The sequence below is a fragment of the Lineus longissimus genome, chromosome 2 (genome assembly GCF_910592395.1).
Source record: "Lineus longissimus chromosome 2, tnLinLong1.2, whole genome shotgun sequence".
In the NCBI taxonomy this organism is placed as follows: domain Eukaryota; kingdom Metazoa; phylum Nemertea; class Pilidiophora; order Heteronemertea; family Lineidae; genus Lineus; species Lineus longissimus.
The window spans coordinates 4244779-4268395 of NC_088309.1; the positions used below are offsets into that span (position 1 = coordinate 4244779).

Consider the following 23617-nt stretch of genomic DNA (forward strand, 5'->3'; position numbering starts at 1 on the left):
ATGCGACATCCGCCAATAAAAGGTCGATCTATCGCGCAACACCTCGCATGAAAGCGGAATTACCAATTTTCTCCTCCACATGGTGTGATTGAACGAAATGCTTGCTAGACCGATACACGATAACATTCCCATCATTTTAAGCTCTGGTCTACACACGGCCTCTTCCAGTTGCTGTCTTATTGAGCAGAGGAGCTTGGCGTAATATTTTGTTACAGGAGTGCTTGGGAAGACACTCAACTTGACAATATTTTGCTTCGACGCTTCCAAACAAATTGATTCTGAACGCTGCTTTTGAATGCATAAACACGTAGTACGTTATACAGGCAAGAACAATGTTGCCCATAACGTGGGGAACACTAAGTTTTATCGTAACAAGTCAGTGGTAGCCTTAATAGTTAGTTCATTTGTGTACCGTAAGAATTTAATCGTACTCGACAGAAAATTTCAATATTCAGATTGCGCTCGGGCAACATCCAAACAAATGTACCTGGAATCGTCTGCTGTGAAGGTTCTGAACGCCTATCCTGGCTCTGCGTCCACTTTTAAACAAGACGTGTGTTGCTGTTTATAAAAATGTATAAGGTATAACAACAACGTGCTTCCCCTGGAGATATCTTTTAACAGATGAACGATCAAAAAACTACTTGCGGCTGTTGCATTGGCAATATTTCATTGGCCAACGAGTGCACTGAAATATACTAGTGCAAGAATGTGCCTTTTTTCGATTTCGGGAGCATGGATAAAAACCAATGTGAGGCCAATATAGCATTGCTCTATGGGGGTAACGTGAGGAATGGATGTTGTAGCATCAAAAATATGAACCACCGGATATGTCGCTTAATCCATGTATTTTAGGCTAGTCAAAGTTATTGATCACACGGTGCCATTGAAAACCAAAAGTGTTTACGGGGATTTGTGACATGTCAGCTTTGATGGATGAGTCTATGATATACTGTTTACTACATATCCATATATGGCCGTGTGTTTTAAAGGGGCCTGGACAATGTCCGAGCAAACCTGCTGGATCAATGCACTGAAAGGTGAATTCTGTTCCAAAGATGTCTATTCAAATGTTAATGGGTAAAATAGTGTCGTTTTTAGGGAAAGCACTTTTTTCAATTTATCGCAGTAGAGTTAGTTTTTCAAGGAAAGCCATTTGTACTGCCTTCAACAATATTGTGAAAATCGAAATCCCATTAAAAATACACAAGAACAATCACGCTAAAGAGAAAAATGAGTTGCGAAATAACACATGAATAGCCCATAAATACACAGATAATGCATGCTCTAGTCATCCAAACTAAGATATCATGACAATTGACTTCATCATACAGAAATGTCAGGGCATTCTTGTCGCAAAATCCGTTTCAACTTATGCGAAACTTGTCATCAAAGGTTGGGAACAGTTATATGTTCTTGTTATCCAATGTTGTAAACATTCGCCTTGAAGAAGTATGGGTAATGATACGGGAAAGCAAAACAAACCGTCAGAGATTTTACATTGTCAACAAGAAGCATATACCCTCGTGCCAATTTCTTTGAGCGAAAAAGGTCGCTTATTGTTACCAGAATATCAACACCTATGTCACGCAATTTGAAAAGAGAATCAGAGATGCTTTGTTCCAAACGATACTTGTTTTGTTTTACATTTTGCCTTAATTTTGAAGCTTCGTATCATATTTTCACTCCTTCATAAAACTTAAAGAAAATTCAATCTCCCCTTTAGGCTATCGGCATAACATGTCTTGTGATAAAAAAGAGTAATGAAGTATTGATGACGGCAGAGATGGATGTCGCGGCCACAATTGGCTTGTTCTCCAGTCAGCCTCCACGCGCCTCACTGATCTGGCTGTATTATTGGATATTGCAGATTGAGTGCGGATTGAACCATGATAAAGTGTCTGAACAAACGCCTTACTGCAATATTTCGATGTCGGGCTTGATCGCGTGTTATGGGAACATTCTGGTAAATTGTTGCATTCTTGACGTGGTTATATACTATATATTGTACATGTACTCTCCAAGCAGGAAGATTGAAGCCGGCGACGGCATTGAGGATTTCCGAAGGCAAAACTTTGCTAGATTTATTTCCGTACCGTGTCATCTCAAAGAATTCGGTAAAAGGGAAAATAACAAATTTTTACATAGCCTTTTTTGTACCATTGTTGGCTGCACTCATGTGCCTAAGTCAACCCATTATGAGACGTGACATCTTAAACGAAATCTTAAAAGCAACACAGCAATCCGAATATCTTGTTAGTGAAATTCCCAACTTGAAAAAAAGTCAATTGAAACGATTAAAATGTAGAAGAAGCATTCTATCGAATGTAATATGGACTGCTCAGGATGGTAAGTGATACGATATATCGTTAAAAGTTCCATTCAGACAGTATAATTGCATTCATTTGAAAATCCGTTTTGATCGTGGTTCAACACTTCGTCGTTTATATTGAATTGGCATCCTATGGTATCATGTTGTTGGCAGAGGTACATGTATAATGAAATCCTTGGCAGGACATGGTGCCACCTGTTTGAGATGTAAATCTTCAAAAGCTCTCCGATCACGTTTGCCCAAGAAGTCACAAATAAATAACACTTGATATACATGTAGCGCTCTTTCCACTGAAACTTGACCAATGTTCAAATTAAAGCGCTTGCTCAATCAAAGAGTCACACCACCACACAAAAATAGTCAAACATTGAAGTGTCTTTAAAGAGGAATGTCTTGAGTAATGAATTGGAACTGTGGATATCATTGGCAGCTCCTATACATTTGCATGTATAGTATATTTAGTTGATACAATGTACATAACTTCCTTGATGTCGCACTTTTTTATGAATAATTGTCACCATTTCGTGAGAGTGCATTCCTCGTTATCGAAACTTTCGTATATACCATTCTCGGACGAGTTGATTGCGGCCAAATTTAAATATTCCCGCATCTTATCATTTCCTGCGGAAGCCCGGGGTGTCCACCGCAAGTCAATTAACATCCCTAAAGGCGGTAACGAGCAAAATACTGGTCTCCTGTATTACAAATTACGTATAGCTAAGATAATGACCTTTGCAGACAACATTAGGCGAGCAACCTTAAAGACCTAAACCGTTCGTGTCATATCACTTTACTCGTGGTATTTTGCCGCTTACCTCGCAGTTGAAAGAATTCAGACCTAGCCCACGGTCTATCGTCTTTAAACAAAGCCCGCACCAAGGCGTAATGCCCATTGTTCTAATGTTTTATCAAAGGGTTATCAGGGTAAATCTTGATAACATCGATCCCCACGAAACAGCTTTCTTAGGGAGGCGATAGGCTCAAACTGACAAGTGCAACTATGGGCATCGTGAGCTTCCCATGCTGTGCACCAGCTATGCATCTTCACGGACTATACACTATGTCAAAGACGTGTGCATGAAGGTCGACATGGGCGTGTGACTACATTTGTACGAAGCTGACATCTGATGCATCGAGCCGAAAGGAAACCATGGCCAACGGGTAGATGTGGTAGAAACTGGTATTGGCGGAATAGATATTTGCTGTTACCTTTCGTTATGCCCAGCTCGATACCAGGTTTGTGTTATCGTCAGGTTCAGTCCTACAGTGGTGTCCATCCCATTGGTAGAATACCCCGTTCTCAAAAGGATTCACGCCGGAATAAGCTTGAAATCAATCAGTTAGTTGTGCTGTGATGACTTTTATTTTGCTGAGCTTCAATGGATGGATATGTTGTTTATGTACGAACTTTATTTTAGTTCTTTTTATCTAACACATCACTTTATCGGGCCACATTTTGAATTTGATGAATTTTCAGTTGTATCAGAATGCTTAGAAACCAAGTCGACTTATTCTGATTGACAAACACTTTGAGCAATCAGAATCGATATCGGTTATTTTTTGCTGTACATTAGGTGCATGACATCCTCTGACAGACGGCATGTAGCTGCCTTCCCCTCCGAGCAGATTTTCGACGTTATCAGAGTTTTTGTCGGAGCCCTCCTTTGCTTTCGAGTCTTTTGTTTGGTACAGCTGTTTCTGATTTACCCAGGTAGCGTTCAATATCAATCAAGTTGAATAAGTAGTAGGAATTCGATCCGATCGAATCTTAGCTTGTACTTCAATAACAGCCTTTGTTAATTGTCAAAGTTTTTGCTGTATCCGTTACGACCAGAGAACAGGTTGTTTAGGTACACTAAGTATCAACTATGTGAAAGGGATACATAGTTTCACCACCTTTATGATACAGTGTTACCCTTACAGCATGCTCTCAAACATTATGCTATGCATATATCGAACCTGACCAATTGGTAACTAAAAAGCCTGAGAGGGAGTTCAGTTTTAGGGCTTTGTTATTTAACGCCCGAACCCACAACCCCTCCCCCACAAAAAAATTCGGCTCAGCGATTACGCGTTTCCTTGTGCGATTCAAGTTAATTCGCACAACGCATCGCACATGCGATAACGCAAAGCAAAAGCTTTTGTTGGTTCGTTTGGCTGCAGTGAAGCATGAAATAAGAGTGCCGTGACGTGAGCCCTCTCGCAATCGCATTCAGTGAAAACACAGGCGGTCACAGGCGTTGACGCGGTCTCAGTCCTCCACAAAACTGTTCTAAGAATAAAAAAACATAAATTCTCACAAGCAAAAGACTATAAAAAACCCTGCTACCATTCTTCAGGAATAATGTTAACAGGTTGATTATCTCGCTCCAAGAAGATACAGTTCCTATACTTAATTGCCTCAGCGGAAAAGTTAAACATACCATCCCTCTCAGCCAAGTCGGGCAACTGCGTCTTGTTTTTTATCCATCCTCCGTACAATTGGCGAAGAACTATAAGCTTGAACGTTTCGACACTGCCGAGTTCTGTTTCACTGGCGAATGTATTGGTTTAGTTTTCTTCGTAGATAAGATTAGGCACTCCTCCAGTCAGTTGAGTTCACTCGAATATCGGTCTTGATCAGATAAAGCTGCCAAGAAATTCGAAGGCAAAATCAAGATACAAAAGCATGGTTCTAAGTTTTCACGGATTTCGTACATCCTTTGTGTGAATGTATAAATCAGGTGAGATTTAAATTGTTGAGGAAACCTGTTGATTCTCTGATTAGGTTATCAGTCTTTATTTTTTTCAGGTTTATTATAGAATGGTTTGTAAAGGCAAGTTGGCTAACTCAGAGCTCTGACAAGCATCTCTAGACACTGTGGTGTGGGGACTGTTCGGGTCGGGCTCTTCTTTCGATCAACAGCTATTCAGGTGCATTATAGGTGCATTTTGCGCATTATGATAAGTTTAACTATTCCACTGAGGCAATAATAATATTATACATGAATCCCCACTCTTTTTTCGTGGGAATCCAGGGTTTTTTTACATTGTGCAAGCTTCTTTCTATAGGATGAGGAATCTGTAAGCATTTTCTGCCAAGAAATTCGAAGGCAAAATCAAGATACAAAAGCATGGTTCTAAGTTTTCACGGATTTCGTTCATCCTTTGAGTGTGTTTAGATGCAGTGATACATATTTCTAGAAGGGTTAGCTATGCAGGGTAAAAAACATCCCTCATACTTTGCGATCCGAGAAAATATGAAGTGTTATGTTACTTAGATCAAAGCTCACGATTGGATCAAAACAAAACAAGTGGAGAAATATATAGCTCGTCTTGTATCTTCTTATCGCAGTTCGTAATGGTGACAAAGAAAGACAAATCAAGACGCAAAGGAAAAATCGCCACGTCGAGATCTTCATAATACATACTTCCCTCCTTGTGTCTTCTGTGACTTCAAACGATATCACAAGTCACGCTTCTGTAGCCCAACACCTCGATCCGCTGATTACCTAGATGAAGTTATCACAGAAGTCTCTGAACGTATCCACTGGTTGATTGTTTAGAGGAAATTGCATCCCTTGTCTAGTCTTTCAGTGATGTTTTTGACAACTGCTTCCTTTGTGTTCCCGTGTTACCACCGACTGACTTCGACAGAAGACATTATGCACCCAATTAAATGATAGAAACAGACCTTAGAATCGGAGAAAACAAAGACAAGCAAAACATGAAATTCTTATTTTTCTTTTTTATGACGGCAATTCTGTAATCAAAGCTTAGTTTATTGACATGCGGTGGCATCTTGACCCTCAATGTATTGACATTGCTCAGCTTCCAGACATCGTACGGAGGCAATACCGCTGGAAGTTCAGTAATATGCGGTAGTAGTTTGATATGGAATCCCTTGAAAATGTCACATTTTGATTTGATGTCTGACGTTTATGTACAGATCTCTTCCAATCGCACTGGCAATGCAGTGACCCAGGTCCGTCTATCAGAGAAGAGCTCAGTACGAACCTCAACAACGGTCGTCACAAGGGCCGAGTCGAGGCGATTGCGATGGCAACGTTCGTCGGTCTGCCAATTCCACTTCAGTGACTGAATATTTTGGTTGTTGATGATGGTTTTCTGCTGTGTGTTCAGCATGACGGAAATAGCATCCCGCGAAGTTACTATTTATAGCTCACAAGGTCATTTGCATAAGATATTGATGACGTTTTAGTCACGTGACAGTCGGACACCGACACTTATTTCTACGCATTTGAGCTTATTTCAAAGTCAATTATCTTTGACCCTGCATTGTTTTAGCATGAATGATACAATAGAGTCAGAGAGAGAAATATTCAGAACAATTATGTAGTATTTCCAACACTCGGACATGTGCCAGATTGAATCTAACTGCCCTAGTTAGAAAGCCTGAATCCATTACGAAACCGCATGTTTGTCCGACATTGCCTGTAATTCAGCGATGGGGAAATAGAGGGCAGCAGCTGCAGTGACGTCATCTTCGCGGAATGCTATTGGTTTAATAGTGACGTCGATCAGTATGCTCGGTAGCAGAATTTGAGCTTGAATGATTTGACGCTTTCAATATTAAAGACGGTATATGGTATTGTAGCTCATGGTCAATACGACGATCATATAATATTGCCTCGGTTGATTAGCCAGGTAGCCAACGAACGCCAGGTTACTTTGAACGTGGACAAACAGCGGGATTGCCTGTCTCTCACCGGTCAAAGAAGCTCGAGCGGGATTGATAAAAACTCATTATTTGGTTTTTTTCGCATGCATTGTATGTTAAAGAGTGATAGCTACATGTACAACTACATCGGTGACTTTCTACATGATACTGTGTTTTGATTGAGTAAGGAATGGTAGTATCACGACTAAAAAGGTGGCGATGGACTGTTTTTTAGAGTGATGAAAGGAATCCACACCAAAGATTCTTCCTTAAAGACCTCGCTTCGACAACTCAAATTGATCCATTCGACCATCTCAAATATCAAATAAAAGCATCAAATCAGTCCCCCAACGTCCATCAAAAATGTAACGACCTAATGACAAGTTACTCTAAGATCATCCCCCATATTTGCAAAATCCTAGTACATGGTTTACCGTTTACTTAAAAAAAAGGTTTTGGTAATAAACGGGCATGTCGTCCAAATGGAACACACTACTGACTATTCGCCAAAGGAACCTTTATTTCGCTATCAACAGCATAAACTTCATCTCATATGTCAGTAAACGTCTTTACAAAGCGACTCCGCGTTTCAGTTTTTTAAAAAGCGGCAGTGGAATATGATGGTATGGGGTAAAGGGCGTAATGGGCTCAAAGAGTGCATGAATATCGTGTTGGTAGCTATTGTCTTGCGATAAAAGCTTTTGTGTCTTTGATATTGGAATATGGGGTTGAATGTGTACGAAAATTGACACTTAGCAAGATTGGCATGTTGAGCAGAAAGGAATGTACTCTGTATCTTACTTCTTCCTTCAAAGTCCTGATTGAGCATAAAATAAGATACGTGTATATTCATGGTATATCAGATGACGTCTTAAGTATATAAAAAAACCTTAATGTTTGACTTGCATCATGAAAATGCGTCATTCCAGCTAAAGAAGTATCATCATCTTAACACCCCCTTGCCATACCGATGTAGAAGGGGCAAATGCCCCCTCCTGGAAAAAGTGTTCCCCATGTAGGACATTTCAAACTTCTACAGACTACTTCAGCAGGCTCGCTGGCTTTATTGGGGAGTCAGCAACCTCTCGGTGGTACATATCATTGGCGAGCGATTTTCGCAATCGATGCTATTATGGTTGCCACAGTGTTCGGAGCAGCGGGCTGTATATTTTCCAAAAAAACTTTGCTTGTGAGGTGGTCTGGCCGGTAATTTCATCAGATCAGCGTGGATGCAAAACCTAACTCATCAGCCACCACTGATACGAGTTCCGGACATCGAAAGACCTCAACAGATTGGTTGTTCGACTATTCCCAAAGCGACATCGCCAAGTTCGCCTGGTCCTTCATTACATGTACATGTAACTACACTGATGACTACTTCCTCCTCACTGTGTAAAATGACTTCCACCCCTCTTTATTTCGCGGAAGACCTCCGGCCATCAATTGACTGGAAGAGAACACGTCCACTCAAGCCGCAGAATAATCTTTAGTCGTATAGCCTGTTTCACTCCAAGGTTGGTCTTGTTCTCGGTTAATGACATGAATTAACAGTGGTGACAATTTTACCAAAAGGTATCACTTGCATTCTTCACATCACATGTACTAAGATCGAGGACCCTTCACCAATTGGCTACAGGAAAGATTCCCCGAACACGTTCTTTCCGCTCGAACCACTAACACGAGCGTAATGATCTCTCACGGCATAGCGAAACCTCGACCTACAGATCAATCGATTCTCCCTAATGGTGCCAGGGCACAACCAGGTTGGCCTCGTCTTTTCTTTTTATATAACCCTGGTGACACAACGTACTTCTTCTATCAAGTAAGGTGCCTTGTCAATTGAAAGGAAGGGAACAGTTCTTTTACTGCTAACTTGATTTATCGCTGACTCTCGCGGACGTTTCTGTAATTAGAGTTATAATAACAATAGATAGCCATCTTTTTTGTTATGTAGTTAAGCGTGTTGTATCAATGGTAGGATTATGATAACAAAGGATTAGCATAGCTTAGCACGTAAATATCAGTGGTAGATTTATAATACCAATGTCTGATGACACCCGTCACACAACATTCGATTTGTCACGTTCCAGAAGCACGATTTTTCTCCCCTACAAGCGTTGTCGTCGGGTTTTCGACAAAAGTGGCAATCACTACATTATGGAGTTTATTTTTTGCCAGTGTGGGATGTCTGTTACGAGGCTTTTATATTTCAAACATTGGAGACTTTGATAAAAACACTTACTTTGAGCTTAGTACTATCTTCGCATCACGCACCGTTTTGATGATTTGCTAACGAGTGCGCCCACCTAGCAATTAAATCAAATTTTCCCTTTGATCTTTAAGACGATATGCACAGATTTTGGTGCTTCCGCTAAATCTTTCCAAGAAAAAAACAGAATTCTGACAGTCGTGAACCCCTTTTAAACTACTTTGCACGAATGTCACCAACAATCTTCCGGCAAAAACGTGTTCTTGGCAAGAAGCTTACAATCCCTCAGAAATTAAGTTGTTGATACTTACATTTGTTATTCAGTGCCAGAATGTGGTTGACATGTTATGAAGCCTTGCGCTTAGAAGAAATTGCTGTTTGACGAGCTGACTAGAACTACAGTGATGACCCACCCGCAGGGAGAAAGCAGTCGCACAATCTCCTCGAAAAACAGTTCATAGGGAAAGATGAAGCCAGAGCGCTCGCCCTCCCCAGGGCGTGGAAGCTATGAGTCCCAAATTGGGTCATTTTGGTATGTTTGTCAAAGGATGGATCAACATCCCCTCGGCGAGGTAGCTTTTCTCAAAGGTGATGGTTAGTTCTGCAGCCTGTGTGTTTGGTTAACGCAGTTCTTTTTTGGTCATTATTTTGATGAGTTCGCTGTATGCTATGGCTAGTTCCCATGATTACCTTCAGAAATTACATCATCTTGAGAAAGCCTTTGCAAGAAAGAAAGGCACACAGTTTTATCAAAGCTACTTAAAAGAGATCAATATCAAAAACTGTTTCTTTAAATGAATGAAATGGGGATTTTCTTCTGATCAGCTTCATTTGCCCAGATGCTTTATATATGGTGTGCTCCATAGGCAAAACCATAAATTGAGATTTTCGACAAACCGCCCGTAGCGTCAGCTTCGTCTACTGTAGCATACTTGTAGGTCAGTCACAGTTATTGCCACTTTTGTATTTTTTGTACTACTCCCACACCGTTCCTTTCGAGTCTCATGTTCATGTACCATTGCTCTTACCCCTGTTGATTTTTTCTGGGTTGGGCCACCTCCTATTGCATTCTGGTCAAGAACAGCTCTGCAACACCAAAGGTCACCTAATCAATCATAACCTCTGCTACATAAGGAGCACATTTTGTCTAAATGTTTTCCCTGATTTGATCTTTCTTGCCTCATATGGCCAATCAGGCAATTATTGGCCTCAGATCGCCGCAATTGACATTACACTGTGGTAAATATTATCGATGGGTCGAGCCAAGGGGCATATTCAAGTGAGTAATTTTCGGCCAAGGGTAAAATTGGGGGATTGTACACCATTCTTGCGGAGGAGATTTAATCTATCTTCGAGTTAAGGATACTTCATATACATTAACTGTTACCACCACGATTGCTTTGATATAAAGCAAAACTTCCCGTCTTGGCACATCCGAACTATAAAGATGTTATACGCTTCACACGAGTCAGTGGGTACATGTTTACATTAAAAAAAGTATAATTTTGTCAAAGTTTCGATGAACATAAGGGGCTCGTTCTTCCGTCTCATTACTGTGTCCATTGAAGCCAACAACTGAGGTCCGTCAAAACATCTCCTTTAAGTCATATCATAAAAATAATGAGCTTGCTATTACACAGCCACCTGTAATTAGCAAATGTACGGTTCCTTCAATTAGCCTCCTCCTAAGCCCCAGGCTAATATGGCTGTCCAACACCTACTTAAAAGTCATAAGCAAACATTAAGCATGGTTAAGGATATTTCAGACAAGTCTTAGATCTCGAATTTCATCTTCTGAAACCTAAAATGGCCACGCGTTCAAATACCACGGTGATAATTAGGTTACCAATTCCATTTAGGGAACGTACGCTTGCTCAAACATGAAGGAATCAGGTAATAAGTTCACTCACGCCGTCATCAACCTCGGGCTGTTAGACTTGATGTCATACGAATGACCACGCTTTCGTTGAAATATCACTACGCTTTTATAATGATATAAGTATCAAAGATGATGAACTAAGTTTAACATGCTTTGATCTATCACTAACGAGAGAGCGTTATTTAAGTCAGCTTTCATTGCTAGATCTTTAAGGAACTTTATACTACTAGGAGACCTCTAAACTTTAAAGATATTCCTCCTCTGGGAACGCAGCTGATTAATAGGCGTCTTTCCTACTTAAATTCGTATTTGCCAATGGAAAGAAATAGCAATGTAGCCTATAACATCGACAACAAAATAACATTTAGTAGCGGCTGTGTAGCAGGCCGAAGTAATTCGGATGAGCTTCAAAAAATCGATTACTAAACATCTGCTTATTGAATAAAACCACCACTCCCATATCCTTTAAGACCATTCATTATCACTTTGCCTCAGGGAAGGGTCTTTCTCGCTCTCGCGCCATTTAAATTGTACTTTTAGGCTTACATAACCGTGAGCTTGGTGGTGTTTCAAATGTTTAAGTCTTTCTCGTATAAACTGTTCTGTTTGGTTTTCGCATTCTTCGCCTTTGAAGACATGCTTAGTGAAGAGTGGTAACTCATTCTCAACAAAGATGTCCAAGATGTCCAAGACGACCGATTGACGTCATATGTGACGTCAGACAATCCAACGTAATCGGTTGTACAATTGTTATAAAATGCCATGGTCTTCATCTTTGTCTTTTCTTCTTCATCTTCTTCCTACTCCTCTTCAGCACTTGCTTCAGCCTTTTCTACAACTTTTTGTTCATCAACATCAACTGCATGCTTCTTTAACTTCCTCATCAGCTTCAGCGTTGGCGCTAAGAATATCGTGATATAGTCATTGCCGTGGCCAACGGCGCCAATAGTGACCATATCATTGACCCGAATTTTCTCTGATCGCAGTTAAAGATATATACAATGTACACCATCACTTTTTCTATATATACGCGCCAATGCATCCTTCTCAGAACAACTCTTCCTCAGAGGTTAAGCCACCATTAATTGATTTGGGTATATGTGCATTGCTTCTCCTTATCTCAATCTTGCGCGATTTATCTCACCAAAAGTGATTGCTGCTTTTGCAATCCTACTAAATGGACACAACCAACGTCGTAAATATCTCCGTAAACGGTTTACAGATGATAGGCAATCGGCAAATGAAGCCATAGATGTTTCTTAACGCATCCGTCATTTCACGCTATTGAATGCTGCCAGACTCAATGCACTAAAGTATAAATTGCCGCCAAGAATTAAATTTTGTGTCTGGATATTTTATTCTCAAAATTATGACAATAATGAGAGTCGTGACGGTGCAGTTTTCTCCGCATTAGAGAGGTTACGCAACTGGTATGATTAAGTAGAGGGGGTAGAGGCCCTCTGAAGTACGAATTTGCACTTAAGTTGGACCCGACACGTTTGCCAGGCAAGCTCAGATGCTGACTTGTTGTCGTTGCGTATGTCCCGGAATTCGTTCGTATCAACAGCGCGGTTGTTTGATTCGACAGCAGATGGACCCAATATGTGACAAAAAGATACGTCACTCATGAAAGTTCGCATATATCAAAATAACGTGATATTTTATGACACACGCCACATCCGTCAAACTCTTTGGTATAGGTCCGTCCATCCATAAACCCTAGCCTATCAGTATTGAAGTACATGTATAGATAGCAACACGAAGAAGCAATATGATTGCGTGCATCAGGTTGATTTATGGGGGCACAGATGTTGCGCTGTACGAGGTAGCCTCTTTTTTTCTCCAGGTTCGCGTGACACAATGACTCTAACAAATATGGATGATCGATTTCTAAACATTACTGGTCTTTTAAGTCGATCTCTCAGATATTTTATGTGCTAGGAGGCATGAAACGGTAATTAGAATGTAAAGTTCGCAATTCGTCTTTTACATTCTCTCCTACGTGGCAGATTCATACAACAAGAGACCATAAAACTAGGGAAAAAATACCTTTTGTCGTTACGATAGCCGTTTTCAGTTACGCGTACGGAAGGTGTGTTACACTGAGTTCGGTACCGATTAAAAAATCCCCAGCCGATAACTTCTTGCATGATCTGAGTTTTTTTCTCAATGCGACGTGGAGTAACAATCGCAAGCTGTCATACAGGAGATGATCCATTTAGAGAATATCTGAAAAAGATACTCTCTTATTGATTTGACTTTTTCGAACAGAAGCTGCCTCACCCCGCTTATCAAATTTTTCCAATGAATACAGCGTGCGTTGTCTAAATCACGTTTAACTCTTGGAAAATTTGGTTTGCATGTTTTGGGATATCGACCGGATGATCGTACTGTATTTAATCGATCGTGTTGCCCAAAGCTGCTGAGGTTAAACCTTTCATACGTCCAGAGGTCTGTTTTTTGTCGATTTACCATGCCACAAATTGTTGAAAAGTATAGCATCACGGACTGCTTTCGCCGGGTTTCCAGGAGGGAACAGATTCGCCACACAAGAGCACATTTTTTGGAGACTGTTCCAGCTCACCGATGCAATTTTTCGTCAGCGTGTTTTTTTCACCATTCTGAGTGAATCAAAGGCTCAATGACGCTGATGTTAATTTTTAAAATCTTTAAATAATTGCTAAAAAATGTGATTTGCTGCCGGCAGGTTGCTTTGGAAGTGACATCATTCCATTAGCTCAACTTTTAAGTGTATAATTCCATCGTGAGCAGCTGAAGTGATACGATCTACCATTCTGGCGAATCGACGATTTCACATCAAACTTTCAGAAAGTAAATGGAACAATTCGATTTGGATTTTAAAAGATTCCATCACGAACAGCGGAATTTTCATTAACATACTAATTTACCAGTAAGCATCCCGTTACGCCAGGAAACGTACCGCAATACGATTTTTCAGCCAGCGCAGTTGCTCCAACAAAAAACTACTGCGGGCATCACGGCGAAGGTGCTTCTATGTGTACTTGTGACATGTCACCCACCCGCAAACAAGATCTAGAGCAAACGCAGAAGACGACTGCTGTCGTGATTCGAGGAAAATGTCTGTTAGAGACGCTGATAATTCAGAGATTGTGCTCGTCCCCACTCTACACAATCGAATCAAGAGATCAAGATGCTGCTTTCCCCGGGTGTATCAGTCGGGGCAACTCGCTTTCAATCATTCCTCATGTCAGCGCAAATCAAATCTAGAACCGTTTAACTCGGTGTACATTAATTGCAGCAAGACGAAAACTTGATTGCCGCCGAGTCTCCTTGTATCCTTGTGTCTTGATAGGCGAGGGTCCCCGATAGGCCGATCATAAGGCCGACCGAACTATTTCATTGTATTTCGCAGGTCCATCACCCTGCGTATTTCTGTCCATTCATAGTTGATAATTTTATGCCAGGACGACCAAGACATGTTGGAACAGTAGTTTAATACGATATTGCATTGGGTATTTGGGATGACATGGTTGGTTGGCTGTTTTTGCAGCTTCAGCACCAGAAAAATATTACGTCTAATTTATCATCTGGCTCGATTAAAGGCTGTCAGCAGCATGGATAGAAAACCTGATTGTCGAAATAGTTAAGGGTGCCGTTGCATCGACGTTAAGAAACATGGGGGACTATCACTGCTTGAGGTAGTTTTCGTTGATTGCCGCTATGCGCCGCTAGGGGTCCTCGCGTAAAGCTGCAGTGGAAAGAAATGATTACGCGCCGTAGCTGCCAATAGCTTGATCTGCCTATCCGATCGGCCCAACGAGGATACCCGTCTGAGTGTTGACACTCAAACGAGACGGCGCTCGCTACTGAGAAGGAGAGTAGCTCAGCAAATATAGTTAGGCAGATTCCTTGAAGTGCATCTGGCTGAAAAAGGCTTGAAAAAAGCAACTTGAAAAGATGTTACCATGCCTTCGTTAGGCGCGCAATTACGCCTGCTATCAAATCAGTTAGCCTTGTGAGGATTCCTTTTGCGAATTAGATAACGAGACGCTTCTATTACGGGATGGTCGTTTGTCGTGTGGTTTGCGTTGTTGGAAATAAAATGTTGTTAACGAAGACCTTTGTAGCGACTTTTTGTAGTCTACGATCAGTAGGCGGCGTGCCAAAAGAATGCTGCAGCTTTTTCCTAGCCAACATTTTCTCACTTCTTTCGTCATACGGACACACGGCCTGTAACGTGCTTTCAAACAACCGTGCCCAGGTCCTTCATGTTCATTTCGGATAGACAATATGTTGGTGACATCAAGTTGTCCCAAGTAAAGGACATTTTCCGACTTGGTCTTAAAACTCGAGGCAGTTTTGGTCGGTGAAACTAGAGTACATGTATATAGTACAATACCTTGCTTTCTCGAATCGCATACACTTTACCCAGACTTATCAGGTTTTAAAGGGGCCAACACTGACAAGCAATTGACGTATCTTGAGTCAATCGTCATAATTATGTTTAGCGTATACCAGACACTTGAGAGCGAACACTGGTACTCTGTTCCCGGTCGTCTTGTTGAGAAATGGTCTGAAGGGAATGATAAGTAAATATCCATGTAAATGCGGCTGTAGTTAGGCCGGTATTAAGAAGAAGAATCTCCGTTACGCTACCTCACTGCAAGATGTGAATGCCTGTTCTGCGCAATAGGTCCAGTAGCCACTGCCAATGTTCTAAGACTTTATCGTTCGATCACACTCTGCCCGGCATATCAAGATCATCCATCCAGATGGGTGCCTCTGGGAATCCAATGCACCGGTTCGAACAATCCTCAGCCCATCAGTCCTGGATACTTGTCCCTATAGGACTAACCAGGGATCGTGACCAATGTTCAGGACTATACCGCAGTTGTCAACTGAGGTTGCAACTTTCGATAAACATCCCCGCCTTCCGCTGAGAATCCCTGAGCAATGAATGTATCGATTGAGATAAGTCAAATAGAAACACCCAACTCAAGTGAATCCTCTAAGCTCTTAAGATGTTAGGTGAGGCAAAAAAAGTCAAATATGAAATTTCAACGGCGTACCATCTAACAATTCCCACCTGCTTCCATGTAGTACTCCTAAATCACTGCATGGGAGATTACTGTAACTTGATTCCCGCTTTGTACCTTACGATTTGTTTCTATCGTCTGCTCACAAGCCATAAATCAGGAACATTATTACAATATAAGTTGTGTTGTTCTCTTTAAAACGCAAAACACCTTCTCTTGGATGAAACATTTACGCACCGAAGAAAGAAGAAACCGCCATTGACGTTCTCGTTCTCACGTATCAAATTCAACAGATTTTGAAATTCTTGACTTCATCATTATTTTGGAAACAATACACAATACGAGTTTCTTGTGAATTTCATTTCGCTATTTAAAAGCAAACACGAAAATGCACTTATTAACCTGTTTTGCGGATAACACTCGTGTTCAATACAATCTTCCCCATTTTCGACACCGTCAAGCCAGTTTCTCAGTAACTACGAAACTCATTTCTGTCAGATTTTTTTCAAAGTGGTAGCTGAGAAAAGTCTTGACATTTTCGGACCAGCTATGGTTTCTCCAATTACCGCTCTCTATAAATAGGTCGTGAATGCTGCTAAGCTGCTTTGACGTTATTAAGTTTTCCAAATAAAACTACATTATAGGAAGCAAATGAGGCAAAAATAGTGTATAACTTTTCATCATTTGACCAAGAATTTACGCTTTTTAGAAGAACCAAAGTTTGATAATTTAGTGCCTGCTATCTTTCAACGAGTCACCGCGGAGCCTCTCATCATTTGCAATCACATTATACCAATGTCATGCCCGACTGGACCCTCCGTGCAGCGATCATCTTTGTGCGAGTCGATGCATTGGCGACGCGCTGCGCGGAGATGAGGACCAGCACCATTCTCCAATGAGTCGATATAAAAACCTAACACCATCGATTTACGTCATCTTCAAAAGGTGCTAAACGCATTTCACTGGTGATGGACGACAACCTAATTGCACTAAAAACAAAATTTACAAGCATGACGAAATCACGATATTGATCTGTCTCACCAAGCTGAATGGGAACGCAGGATAAGTGGTTCTAATCCGTCTTTCCCCCTCCGTTGCATTGATCGTGCGCTACCAAACTGTCAATACAATGCCCCTTTAATCTCTTTCCATTCATTTTTTGAATTCAAAGTTTAGATTGAGCTTTCAAATTTGACATGATATCACGAGTGTGGTGACGTACATGTATAATACTTACCATTTTTTGGACTCCAGAGACAACCAAGTCGAGACAGACAGTCGTGTGTGTAGCATTATATTGTAGCGTTCTATTCTTCATCGGTTTGTTTTCTCGGTGCGAGACGATGCAGGAATGCAGCAACTCATGCATCAGTTTCACCACCACCTCAACTTTATCTCACATCTTACTCAATCGCATTTTATTTTGTCTCTTTGCAGATATATTGCCATCGTCTACCCGATCAAAGCGCACATCTTCTGCAGTCGGAAGCGGATCCTCGGTGTGATAGCCTGCGTCTGGCCGCTGGCGGTCGTAATGGGCCTGCCCACGGTCCTCTACAACATCGTGAAGCGACCCCCAAAAAGCGCCCAAGAGTTCTGTCTCCTCGTCTTCTCCGGAGACAGAGCGACATCGCTCCTCAAGAAGACAGTTTTTAAATTCATCGAGAGTGGTTTGTTTTACATTATCCCTCTGGTGATACAAATCTGCCTGTACACAGTTATCGGCATCCGGTTGTTTGCCGGCACGTCGCTTCATCGGCGGCAAACGATCAAGTCGGAAAACGGCGTCGAAAAAGAAAAGTCTTCGGACGCTATTCGAGCTCGAAAAGGCGTCGTCAAGATGTTGGTCGCTTGCATCATTATTTATTTTCTGTGCTACTTGCCTCCCCAGGTGTTGCTGTTCTACGTCACGTTTTCCTCAACACCCTTCCACATGACTTGGAACTTCCAAGTTTTCGGCTACGCACTCGCTTATATCAACTCTGCCGCCAATCCCATCATGTATAGTATATTCAGTCAGAACTTCAGAAGGAAGTTCAAGAAAGCTTTAGTTTGTCGCACAGGAAAGGACTACAAGCGCTCGACCACGTTGGACTCTTTTGGTGGTTCCCGAGCAACGACAAGATTCACGAGTCTTAAACAGACGGCGGTGTCAGAAATGTGAGAAATTTGGCAACGATTTTGTAACGACGTATGTGTTCTTTTACCAACGTAAAAATGAACAGAAGCTATAATTATATCCATGATAAATTTTCAAAATAAACAAGAATTCAGAGGCTTAGACAATTCAGAGTCCTCTTGGTCGTTGGCTAGGGCCTACATTTTGAAATCTAAGTGCTGAATTTGACGTTTTTGGCCGTTTCCTGAAATACTGCGGAATCACCGCCGTCTTTTGCGATGGGCGGCAAGGTACATTCCTTGTCTCTGGCCGGATGGCACGGAAAGTACTATTTGAATGCCATTACATTTCTTAAACATGGATGCCGTGGCTGGGTTGACCCTTGGGGCTCAACGACATCCGATGGGATGATGCTTGTGTTGTCATGGTGCAGGCCAAAATGCTGATGAACACATTCATATCACAAAAATAAATTGACGTGGTTTAGATTTCTACGAATTGTATTCTCTGTTGAAGGAAAATATTTTTAATTAGATACGTGAATAGACGAAGTTTGACTTTTAAAGTTAACATGCAGGCTATTGCGGGGACCGAAGTGTGCCTCGAGAAGGTTGGACCATTTGGCGCCAGATGGCACCAGCATCCAGTTCTCATCAAGTGCGCTGAGTCTGACGTGACGGACGGACGAACCCGACTGGACAGTTGGATATGCAAGTTGACCAACGTGTAGATCAATATATTGGTCAGACTGAAAGGAAGTTCATGGACAGATTGGTTAGTGCAAGGAAATGTATCCTTGGTTTGAGCGATGTGTATTAAATTCCGCCTGTTTTAGTTTTCAAAATGCCGTATATCATATCAGAATTTATGTGTGACCACCGGACCTACTTGGTGAGTCTCATGTTCATGTATCCATCGATAAGCAATCACAAAAAGATCAAATCGCTTCAAAACGACGTCAATTTGCATCGGGAATGTTCGAAGTGGTGCCCATCGATGCCCGAGAAACATGGCGCGAGTTATCTCATTCGTTAGCGGATCCCGTTTGAATATCGGTGTTTGTCCAGATATTACTTGTGGAAATATGTATCATACAATGAGGTTATTTATTCAAAGCAATAATAATTTATTAATGTTGAACCAGTATAAATATGTACAGAATATATCTAAGAGCAATCATTGTCGACAATGACGTCATTAATAGGCAGGTTTCGCAATCCCTACGAACGACGAAGTACCAAGGTCTGTCGTTTCATCAAGTCACCGGCTAATTTATTCACGCGAGACTCATAAATAATTTTCTATCCCTGAAAGACTCTGGTTGTTCGAGATATCGGGAATTTTCCAAAGACGTCATCATGAAGTACGATTAAATATAATTTCGTCGTTCGTAGCTCTTCGTAAGGGTTTCGAAACCTGCCTAATATTGCTCAGTGTATAGCTAAACATTACATAGAGGGCAGATATCTAGTTTGTTTTTCATCAAAATATAACCGAATACGTTATTTCTTCCCACCGCTGATAGCATCCCGACCACCCCATTCCAAGTCAAAGAATTTCCACAGCTATTAGCTGAGGGTCATCGGCTTTATACCGATGAAGAGCCCCTAGGCTGATCGGACACTCTTCCTAAAATGATGATGCAGTGATGCGGGGTTGGCCTGTTTTTTCTGAGTGTCGCCTTCTAATGTCAGGTGGCCAGTGCGGGGTCAGATGCTGAGAGACAAACGACCCTGCAAACGACACTAGATAAAAAAGTTCATTCACGAATTAGAGTACTCGAGAGGCGAAAGCATTTAGCACGTTTCGAAACCTCTGTATGCTTGGCTGCAAAACTACAAAGGCAGTCTCCACACGTCTTTTCATGATGCATGGTGTATCATAACAGGCATTTTTAATCGAATGCATGATGAAAAGTTTTGACAAGAATGTAATTGTTATGTAATAAAGTGTTTAATTATGTATCAGTTGTTATCTGCATGATTGTACCAGCGAGTAAAATATAGAGAGTATTTTGAAATATCTGGGTGTGTCGGTTTCTGTCGTTGTATCATAAGTTTAGTCGAAGCGCATCGGTCTCGAGAAGCTCTAATCCGGGAAGAGAGGCGCCGATGTAACAGTTTTAAATATCCCCTGGAAAAATTGTCCTTCCATCGTGGTAAATAAATCTACCATCGCAACCGTAACCACTGCGCCTGGAATGTAATGCGATCACGTATATCATTCTGCAATCTGCAGCAAAAGAAGGAAATTGAAATCAATTTTTCCAAAACTGCGTGATCTCATATCACTACGTCCTGTGGCCACTTTACCAAATGGACAAAATACAAAGGACGGGTTGTTACATAAAGCAATTAGCCCAATCCATGGCTTAAAGACACATCGGCACAACCTGTCCATCACAATGCGAAGACAGCATGTAATGAATCGCCTGACAAGCAGATATCAATTGATGACAAGTCTCAGGGGAGGACGTTCGGACAACATGACATATTACAGGAGCATCTGATACATATTCAGTGGTCACCCAGGTTAACCGTAGACTGGCATTGAAACTATGTTATCACGAACTATTGAAGGGTCATACCAATCCATGCACTGGGCGTTCTTCGTTTCGACACCATGTTGTGCCTTCGTCGCATTCGTCCTCGCCTAGATGATGTATTGCCACAACCTTACCACTGCAGCGCAAATATTCACTCTGAGAAGTGTCTGTACCTAAACACTCATCAGCATGTCTTCACCCGATCGCGATCAAACTAATGCCACGTCTCTCACACCACACTCCCGCGCCCCGGTCAAATCTTATCATAAGTGAATAAGAAAGTACAGTAGTACAACCATTCCATTAGCCAGGTCCGAGCAAAGAAGTTTGTTCTCGGGTGCTGCCATCTGCAACTTCATCACGACAAAGGCCGACACAACCTATTAAAATAAGATAGGGACATGTCACAGCCGTGTCACTGTTCCTCCTGCTAATCAGCGACAAGTTGTGAACAACAGGGGAATAATCTTCGTGCTGCACCTGCCTCAGGTTGTGAAAGACTAGGGACCAAGTCGTGAAAGATATGGAACTATTCCTCCTGCCTATCAGTCACACGTTGTGAAAGACAGGGCACTATATTCCTCGTACGCTTCAGTCACACGTTGCGAAGGAGAAGAGAATAATCCTACTGCTACACCACAAAGACAGGGGACCAAGTTGTGAAAGATGCGGAACTATTCCTCCTGCCCATCAGCCACAAGTTGTGAAGGATAGGGGAATAATCATCCTGCCACACAAGCCACAGAGGACACAACACAGGGGTCTGGTTCTCCTGCTACACAAGTTACCGGTTGTGAGAGACCAGGGAACAATGCCTCCTGCGCCATAAGCGACAGGTTGTGAGAGACAGGGTAACAAATAATAAGAGGCGACACGGACTAAACTGTTAAAGACGGGGGTTATTCCTCATGCCACACCAATCGAAGGTTGTGAAACACCACGAGGGATTATATCTAGCTATTGATACACCAGTCACCGGTTGTGAAAGACTGGGCCACACGTTGTGAAAGACATCGGACTATACGTCCTGCTTCACCAGTCATAGTTCGTGAGAGACAGCGGAACAAATTGTGAACGACAGGGGACTTTCCCCCGGCAACATCAGTCGAGAATTGTGAAAGACTGGGGGCTATACCTCCTGTTTCATAGTCTGAAGGAGACAACTGACCAAATTGTGAAAGATAGAGGGCTATACCTCCTGCTTCATCAGTTAGAGAGAGTTTGTGGGAGACAGGGGACCAATATGCGAAAAACAGCACAGGGGACTATTCCTCCTGTCTCACCAGGCGCAAATTCAGGAAAGACGACGGGGGACTATTCAGCCTGCTACACCAAGGGCAAGTTGTGAAAAACCGAGGACCATACCTCATGCTTCACCATTCACAATTGGTGAGAGACACCTGCTAAGTTGTTGAAGACAGGGGACCATTCCTCCTGTCTCGCCAGGCGCAAATTCAGAAACACGGGGATCTATTCATTCTGCTAAACCAGGCGCAAGTTGTGAAAGACCGGGGACTATACCACCTGCTTCACCAGTCACAGTTTGTGAAAGACAACTGCCGAAGTTGCGAAAGACAGGGGACGGGGACCGTTCCTTCGGCTGCACTTGCCACACGTCGGTGAGAAAGACAGGTGACTATTCCTCCTGCTCCACCAGTCACAATTTATGATGGTGTTAACGAGAGTTGACTATCCTCAAGCTTCACCGGTCACACGTTGTGAAAGAAAGGGGACTATACCTCATGCTTCGTGTTTGTGAGAGACAGGGGACCAAGTTGTGAAAGACAGGTGACGACTCCTCCGGCTACAACCGCCACGTGTCGTGAAAGACAGGGGACTATACCTCCTGCTTCACCACTCTAAGTTTGTGAGAGATAGGGGACCAAGTTGTTAAGGACAGGGGACAATTTATCCGGCTACACCGGCGACACGTTTTGAGAGACAGGGGGATTACACCTCCCGCTTCACCAGTCACAGCAGTTTGTGAGAGGCAGCTGCTAATTTGTGAAAGAGTAGGGACTATTCCTTTGGCTACAACAGCTGCGCTGTTTCACCACTGTACTCATAATTTGCTCGAGACAGGAGACCAAGATGCGAAAAACAGCATAGGGGCTATTCCTCCTGTCTCACCAGCCGCAAATTATGAAAGACGGGGGACTATTCATCCTGCTTCACAAGTCGCAAGTTGTGAAAGAGGCTGTGCCTCCTGCAACAGTCACAGTCCGAGAGAGACAACTTTTAAGTTGTGAAAGACTGGGTACCATTCCTTCGGCTACACCGGCCACGCGTTGTGAAAGACAGGGACTATACCTCCTGCTTCACCAGCCACAGTTTGTGTGAGACAGGGGGACAAGTTGCGAAAGCCAGGACACTTACTCCTGTCTCACCAGCCGCAAATTCAGAAAGATGGGGGGACTATTCCTGCTGCTACACAATATCATCATCATTGTGATTCTGCTCTCGAAAACATGTCTTGGAGACAACTTCCCAATCCACTTTGTTCGATGGAAATCGGCCAATTCAACTAGAACCACTCATAATCACAACCAGACAAAGTCTACTGGGGACATGCACATATTGTAAAGTCACAACCTGACTTGTCTCAGGACAACAAATTTTGGAGTGCATCCACTGTTGTCACAGACTTGCCAAACCCGACGACCATATCAATAGAGGAGAATGTACGACTGATATTGCCTCAACTTCGCCCATGCCCATGCAGGTCTGTGACGGTCACATACCATGTTGAAGAAATTTAGCCACCGGAGGGAGAGCTGCACATGGGCTTTTCAACCGTCACTCAAGACAAAGTCACAACTACCAGAATGTAGGATAAGTTCACAATAAACATCACC

General features: G+C 42.2%; 1 protein-coding gene across 1 annotated transcript in view; it reads left to right on the forward strand.

Annotated features, from left to right (window-relative positions):
- The window catches only part of LOC135502641 (neuropeptide receptor 15-like), a 38827-nt gene extending 18607 nt beyond the window's left edge, over positions 1-20220 (forward strand). Inside the window, exon 2 of the mRNA XM_064795599.1 lies at positions 17536-20220. Coding sequence (XP_064651669.1) covers positions 17536-18262 — 727 coding nt within the window. The 3' untranslated portion in view covers positions 18263-20220. The remainder of the gene's footprint in view (positions 1-17535) is intronic.
- Positions 20221-23617: the final 3397 nt, after the last annotated feature.